The following is an 8147-nucleotide window of genomic DNA, read 5'->3' on the forward strand; positions in this document are numbered from 1 at the left end:
GCAGAGACAGAGCATGTGAATACATGTTGACCTGATATAAAAAATTGACAGAGCATGTGAATACATGTTGACCTGATATAAAAAATTGATCATGATGTTACATCTGATGTTACTCTACAGGTCTATAGTTTCTCAGTACAGACTTCAGTCTCAAGTCTTCACCGACAGTCAATTTTTCACCATCCAAATATTTCCTGGTCATTTCACTCATTTAGAAACCTTCTTGAGCAAACCTTCCAGTTTCTCTCTCATCGACCGTATCACCACCACACCTGCAAGCAACAAAAAAAGAAGGAAAGAAAGACCATAAGACTGGTCAGATCAATAGATATTCTTCAGACTAGTCAATTTTTCAGTCAATCCAGTGTTTCTGGATTTATTTATTTTTTTGGTCACACAATTGATCATGAAATGTTTTGGTGAGATGGTAACCTACCAGCAAACCGTGCAGGAAAAACTATATAACTTTGGGCTGAACTGTCCACACTATCCTTCCTCAACCATAAAAGCCTGCAACAACTTCTGTAGAAGTTTTAATCTCTTTTATAATGCTCATCTTATCACATTAGATTACTGTGTTTGTAATTACAGGATCTCCTGTTGTTACGCAATTTTCCATCTCAGGGATCAATAAAATCAAGACGTGACATATGGATATAATCCTGCTATAAATAATTTTACTATTTACTTGTAATACTTGGATGTACTTTGCATCTATGCGCTATAGTCTTATACATTCACGTCCCTGCCGATCATCACAGATGTTACTGTCAATTATTAACCATCCACCTTTGCCACTTGCTAATATATTCATATCTGAGCGGACAGGAGTGTGAGCAACCATTCTCAATGTGACAAACACTTCATTTTATATTTGTAACAGGTGGACTATATTGATTTATTATTTCAATTCTGACCTTGATAATGAAGTCATATTTTTACTGATTTGTCAACGTTTATATAAATCATGGTAAGAACACGTTGGGAGATTATCGTAGATACTTCCACAGACCACAGACTAGGGATGGGAATTGATAAGATTTTTACGATCCCGATTCCATTATTCCATTATTCTGCTTAACGATTCGATTCTTTATTGATTCTCATTTGGGGAAAAAAGGAGAACAAACAGTTTGATCAGCATCAACTTTGTTTAGTTAGAAGTATCAGTACAGCTGCCAGTCTCTGAGCCAGCCAGACACTCTCTCTTGTCATTGGCCTCTTCTAAATGTAATGCAGAAGGCATTTGTTTAATGTTAACTGTTATAGCATGTTTTACAAAGAAGCACGTCGCTCTAACATGGTAGGCAGTGTGTTACTTACCAGAGTTATCTTCTGTAGTAACCGCAGAGGTGGTCATAGCCTGGCTGCTGCCGCTGCTGCCAGGTTGAGATTCATCTCCAGTCCGAAGCGTGTCAAAAACACGACATTCATTATAAAATATTGCATGTTGTGTGCGCAAATGTTTCTGCATGTTCGTCGTGTCTCCACTTTTCAATGATTGCAAGTCGCCCTGTTGCCATCTCTTTTGGTAAAATGCAGCCAAACTTTAGAGCGTTTGAACTGAGTGGGTGCCATTGTCTACCACTGATTGCACTGCATGTGTGAAACTTGCGTAAGTTACGTGGCGTAATTAGTCGTGCATGCTGGAATTGAGCGTGTGTAATTTGTGCTTTCTGGAATTTATAAGAGAATCATCAGATAAACTGCCAAACGATTCCATGGAATTAAAACATAACTTGACCTCTCACATTGTTCCATCTCTATCACAGACCACATCAAAAACATCCACTGTTGCACAGTGGCATAAGTGAAGTCGGATTCTTTGAGCACCGCAGTTGTCTTTTCAAGGAAAAGTGGTTAGGAGAGGACATAGGAGGTAATTTCTTTCACTATTACTGAATTTGAACAGCTTTATCAGGGTTAGGAAATGCTTCCTGGCCATTTCACTCATTTAGAAACCTTCTTGAGCAAACCTTCCAGGTTCATGGACCACACCTGCATAGCATCAGCTAATCAACCCACTCAGGATAAAAGACCACCTTGACCTTTCACATTGTACCATCTCCCTTTCACCTTTAATCAGCTCAAGAGAGAGCTCTTTATGCTTTTATGTAATCTACTTATTTATGTTGTTCTCACTTTACTTTTATTCTCTTCCCTTGTAAATTTTTTTTGAATTTTATTTTATTTTTTTGTTTTTTATTTTCAAAGGAACTGAATTTGTGTTAAAGGTGCTACATAGCTGCTACACATACTCTATATGAAAACCTGTAAGTAGCAAGTCACACTACATGCTATGTAAAAACAGCCCCTTATACAAGTCCTCCCTACAAGTTATGTAAAAGCAGCCCCTTATACAACCCGCAGAATGTGGTGCTGATACTGAACATGTTAAAGAGACCCAATAATCTTTATTTCACATGGAATATTTGTCTATTGCATTTCTTATGAATGCTATTGTGACACTCACAAGGATTAGGAAATGTTCCCATTTATAAAATACTGAACTTTTCTCAACATGTGAATTTACTCAACTCACATGACAACACAAATCACAAAACCATAACTTCTATAAACAGAATATACCTAATACACAAAATGTATTAAAAGAAACAAAGAAGAAGGAAAGAAAGACCATGACTGGTCAGATCAATAGATATTCTTCAGACTAGTCAATTTTTCAGTCAATCCAGTGTTTCTTTTAATGTATTGTTTTGTTTAAATTGTATTTTTTTTTTTTTTTGGTCACACAATTGATCACTATGAAATGTTTTGGTGAGATGGTAACCTACCAGCAAACCGTGCAGGAAAAACTATATAATTTTGGGCTGAACTGTCCACACTATCCTTCCTCAACCATAAAAGCCTCCAACAACTTCTGTAGAAGTTTCAATCTCTTTTATAATGCTCATCTTATCACTTTAGATTACTGTGTTTGTATTTACAGGCTCTACTGTTTCCAAGCAAATATCCATCTCAGGGATCGGTAACATCAAGACGTCACAGATGGATATAATCCTGCTCTCATTTTTTCTGTTTTACGACTTACTTGTAATACTTGGATGTACTTAGCTCACTTAGCTTGACTCCTGATATTATGGTACTGATATTTTACTTGTCAGTACCATCTTGTCAAGAATACGAGTTCCTTAAGATGTGGACATTCACTTTGACATGGACCATCCACTGATGTTAGCAGCTATGATTGTGTGTTTATGATGTGTAGTGTGAAGCCTAATTTGAGGTGATGTTATATTTTGCAGTGTGTCACCTGTATACTGTATTATTTAACTGTGACTCCCTTTGTGATAGCAGTGATTTACAGACTCAAATATTCTGTTGTTCTCCATAAATCAAGTGATTTTGAGCCAAAGAAAACAGAACTGTACATGTTAGAAAAATGTTTTTTTTATTATTAATTTCTACACAAGCTCCCCAAAATCAATCAATTCTTTCACATTTTCAGACAATTTCCAGTCATGACAACAAGTGTATTGCTTAGAAAATATATATAAAAACATACATGTTTTTTTTGTCAACTTTCCTCTGGAATGTTAAATTAAACAAAGTGCATCTCACGCCTCTAAATATCAGCAAAGTATACAGCAATTAGATAAAATACAATATTTTAGTCTCAGCCACAGCGTCGTTACTGTCATTGTTTGTTTTGGGTTTTTTTTGAGAGATACAGTTTACATTTTTTCCACTGTGCAGTATCATAACTACCATATATAACAGTATTTTCAAGTAGGTCTGCAATGCTGCATTAAGTGCAATCCAGGATCCAGTGCAAAAACAACAGTGGTCACTAAATTAACATAGTCCGTGAGCGGGGTTCTTTGTGTCATTAAAGTAATATGCATACACATAACCCAAGATCCATTACCCCTTGGTACTGTCATTTAAATGTGCAACAGCATCTCCATATGAATCAAACATTTGTCTTCATATATATTAGTTTTATATCTTTTTTTTATTTTTTTTTTTACTTTTTTCAATACGCTCTGGTAATCTGGAAGTTTCACCAATATTACCAATATAAATTATTTTCTTGTTTTCTGGGGTTGTTGGTTCAGCAGCTGCATAAAAAGCTTCAGTCCATCAGTTACTAAAAATGCAAAACAGAATAAATAAATGGTATCAACTGAATAATATAATGACTTAATTCAAATAAATTATCCTACTTCTATTAGTTCTTCACTTCGAACCTACACGCTGATCTTGTAACTTTGTGAGCGTTTCCTACATAACCTGAAAAAAAACACTAGGTAGAAGAACATCATAAACAGCCAGTAACACACGTAGACTGCAAGGCCAAAAATAAGAAACTCTGCCTCCTTTATCTTGTCTGGAGTTGACCAGACCATAAAACTCTCCTCGTAGATTGTGTAACCAAACCCAGCTAATAAAAGGGCTGCCCACACTGACAGAGGGAGGAGGGGTATATAGTTCCCTACAATCTTACGCCGGCCCGAAGTCCCCCAGCTGCTTTTGTTCATGGTGATAATGGCAAAGTACTTAGCAGGCAACAAGCTGGTCATGTACAGAGCCGAGTACAGAGACATAAACACCATCACTATGTCTCTGCGCAGGATGCAGGCAAAAGCAGCTTTCACCAGCCCGATCAGTTGGATGCAGCACAGGACCCAGAGGATGTCCCACAGTGTGCCAGTCCAAAACAGCTGGATGATGGTGGCGGTGACAAAGAAGGGGAAAATACCTGACACGATGGACTCGTAGGTCATCCAGAGGTGGTGCTTGTGCCACCACATTGCATTGTAGAGCCACTCGCGGAAGTAAGATTTTGTCCATCGTATCTGCTGGTTCAGCCAGCGCAGAAACTGACTAGGCGTCTCTGTGTAGCATTTGGAGCGGGCTGTGTATCTAAAGGAAAATGTGAAAATGAGATATGGAACTCATCAAGACTCATCAAGATATCAGTGTCTGATGTCATTTCTGTGCACAGTGTTGATAAGGTTCTTACTTTGTGGCATAGCCCATGCTCAGCATTCGATTGGTAAGATGTCTGTCGTCCCCAAATGTGCAGTGAGTTCCCAAAAACTTCTGATTGTACCAGGACTCCAGAAACTGCTGGAGGATGTCGTTTCTGTACAGACCTTCATGGAGCAATACCACAAAAACAAAGAAAATATTAGTTACAACCATGCATTAAAGCCTGACTATCATTGCTTGACATGTAGAATCATAACTTTGATCCACATCACAGAAAAAAAATCATTTTCTTACCCAAAGGACCACTTATGCATGACACACAGTTGAAGAAGGACTGGCAGGCCCTCTCAATGTTGAAAGCCATCCAGTACCTAAGACTGCTCATGAAGCTGATAAAACTTTCTTTCTGGTTAAGGATCATCACATCTCCTCCCACAGCGCCATACTTGGGGTTGCTCTCCAACACTTTACACAGCTCCATGGTAGCCAGAGGGTCCAGCTTAGTGTCCGAGTCACACACCTGGGGAGGAAAAAGGCGAGTCATGTCATTAAAAATGTGCAACACTATATTTTTCCTTTCTTAACATTATCTTGACTGACAAAATACAACTGGAATATGTGTTTGAAAAGAAAAATAAATACCTGTATATAGTCAACTGATGATCCGAGGGCTTTAAACGCTGTGTACATCACCTCCCGCTTGCCGCCCCACTTCTGCATGATGCACACACACTTCTTGCTCTGGATGAGGCGCTCTACAGCTTTTCTCTGTGGATCCTCCCCTATAACATAATCAGCATCACCCCCTGGGCCCATTTCTGCTGCCATTTCCACATCCTGGACCTGGGTGGGGTCCCATGTATGATAGTTGTTTTTCCACACATAACAGCCAGGGTCTTGGTCAGCAAACACCTCTCTGAACATTTCCATCATATATTTGTCATCATTGGAGTTCCCGTCTACCACCATGATGATGCGCAGCAGCTCAGGAGGATAATTTAGAGCCTTGATGGAGTTAAGGCAGTCTCTGAGATAGATAGGGTCCTCCTGGTAAGCGGATATCGTGAAGCCGATGGTTTTGTTAAAAGTGCATGGCTCTTTATAAGCTCTCATTCGCCGGTGCTCAATGAAGGCGAAGAAGCTCTGAATCAACACATGGACTGCGAGGAGTAGTCCATAAAAGCCAAAGGTGATGATTCCATACACGGAGGTCGCCAGCTGGAAACCCTCCACATAGGCCCACACCATCACGCCCAGGACCAGCAGAGCGAAGAGGAAAGTGAAGATGGCGCGGATTGTTGAGCCCACTTTCCTCAGTAAAGGTTTCAGCTCCATTGTGTTTCTTTACCTAAGAGGCACAAAGACGGCACATGTTAGTATGGCTTGTACGAAACTTGTTGGTCCTGGTCATGCTAAAAATGTACAGACACTTGCTGCGGTTTGGAAAAATGGGTGTATGAAATGAGCTGTTTTATGTGGACTGTTGTAAGACATTTTAACAAGCTATATGTACAAGATGGAAAATGGTACAGCTACCAGGCAGACAAAAAGCTTTAAACTCCAGTCTATGGTTTATTAAATGCTGAATACATGACTGTTACTGTTAACAAACACATGTAACAATTCGGGTGGTATAGCAGTGTAAAGTAAATTCTTCTACATTAAATTTTTTTTTTAATTGTTTAACTTGAACATGCATTTAGTGACATCTTATTTAAAGCATATTTAAAACATTCAAGAATACACACACACACACACACACACACACACACACACAGAGAAACAAGTACCATACCTTTTTCTGAACAGATAACACCTGTGCTGTCAGCTGACTACATTAACTTTCAAATAATAAATAACTAAAAGAGAGAATATAAATGTAACATGTAAAAGCTTTAGGAATAACAGAAATGTTGTTATTTAAAATAATAGTTCTTTGTTGTTGTTGTTGTTGTTGTTGTTTTAAATCACATCATCTTTAATGACTTGTCATGACTTTACTTAAATTGTTCAGTTTTGATTTAAATGTCTCAAAATGTATTGAAATTTCGAATTTATGAGTAATTCCTAAGTAAACAGAAAAAAAAAACGTAAACGTAAATAAAAACAAGCCAACGTTATTTATATTCACCATACCTGTATCAAGTTCCCTTGGATTTAAATTGGCTTTACATCCACTGCTCCAATTGTGTTTCTCTTGTCTGGCGACTTGTGTGAAGTTTTTTGGCTTTATAGGCTACCAGTTTGAAAAAGGGACGGAGCCATGTGTGCGCGTTTTATGCCTTGGAGATTATCAATTACGCGCGCCCCCGCTGACTCAATCGTGAGTCAGGAGGAACTAGGCGGGTATCCCGGACCCGCACGTCTGAGGACTTCAGCAGTGTGCGCATGGCTGCATGGCTTTTTTTTTTCCCCACTTTAGAAATTAAAAGTCTGTGACTTTCGGCAAGAACGAGAGAGCTGAGCTGTTGTGAGAGAGAGGGAGCAGTTTGGAACCAATTGGACCTGGGTCTTCAAGAGGGGGTCCACGACCCCTAGGGGGTTCTCAGAGTTACTGCAAGGGGGCCGCACCAATACTCTTTTTAAACAGATTTCTTTTTGTTTGTTTGTTTGTTTTGTCTTTATAAAAACATCACATTAAAAACATATTAACACAAATCCAAAACCTAAGACCTACTTTAATAACACATTTTTTTCATATTACTTATTATTATTACATATCATTTCATTCATATTTGTATTCGTTTTTGTTTCATTTGATTTGATTTTATTTTATTTTATTTCTCAACCAGCTGTGGTGTAGAGATGTGTGGAGACAGAGACACCCTGTAATTTAAGAAAGAAACTGTGCGTCCGCTGAACAGAGTGTGTGTAGATGTGTTCAGTCACATTAACCTTGAGACAGAAAAGATAAGGAAGCCCAGAAACCGAAATCAAGGTTCGACACAAGTTGGATGCTGCCCTCTGCTGTCTCTTATCTGAAACTGCAACAGTCAAACCAAAATGGTACTAAGGTATGGTAAGCTATGAGAGGAGTCAAAGCCAGTGTCACAAACTGTGAGAAAATATTCTTGACTGCCAAACTACAGTTGTTTTAACAACCATCAGAGGTCTTGACTCACTGCCTGTTTGATGGATAGTCAGGCAGATAATGTCTGTTGCATTGTATGGGAAGTGTTTCCTGATGATGC

At 38.7% G+C, this 8147-nt stretch overlaps 1 protein-coding gene across 2 annotated transcripts; it reads right to left on the bottom strand.

The window, feature by feature from the left end:
• Window positions 1-3961: 3961 nt before the first annotated feature.
• Window positions 3962-7328, bottom strand: LOC109142400 (hyaluronan synthase 1). 2 transcript variants are annotated; one of them, XM_027286383.1, is made up of 6 exons: window positions 7093-7328; window positions 5599-6304; window positions 5251-5476; window positions 4988-5120; window positions 4188-4887; window positions 3962-4111 (listed from the first exon to the last, which is right to left on the bottom strand). In XM_027286383.1, the coding sequence occupies exons 2-5, from the start codon at window positions 6289-6291 to the stop codon at window positions 4212-4214; spliced, it is 1728 nt and encodes a 575-aa protein (XP_027142184.1). In that variant the 5' UTR covers window positions 6292-6304; window positions 7093-7328; the 3' UTR covers window positions 3962-4111; window positions 4188-4211. The 2 variants fall into 2 exon arrangements, with proteins under 2 accessions (XP_027142184.1, XP_027142185.1); XM_027286384.1 differs by lacking the exon at window positions 7093-7328 and adding an exon at window positions 6752-6855.
• Window positions 7329-8147: the final 819 nt, after the last annotated feature.

This window comes from Larimichthys crocea, chromosome XIII, assembly GCF_000972845.2.
Source record: "Larimichthys crocea isolate SSNF chromosome XIII, L_crocea_2.0, whole genome shotgun sequence".
Lineage (NCBI taxonomy): Eukaryota > Metazoa > Chordata > Actinopteri > Sciaenidae > Larimichthys > Larimichthys crocea.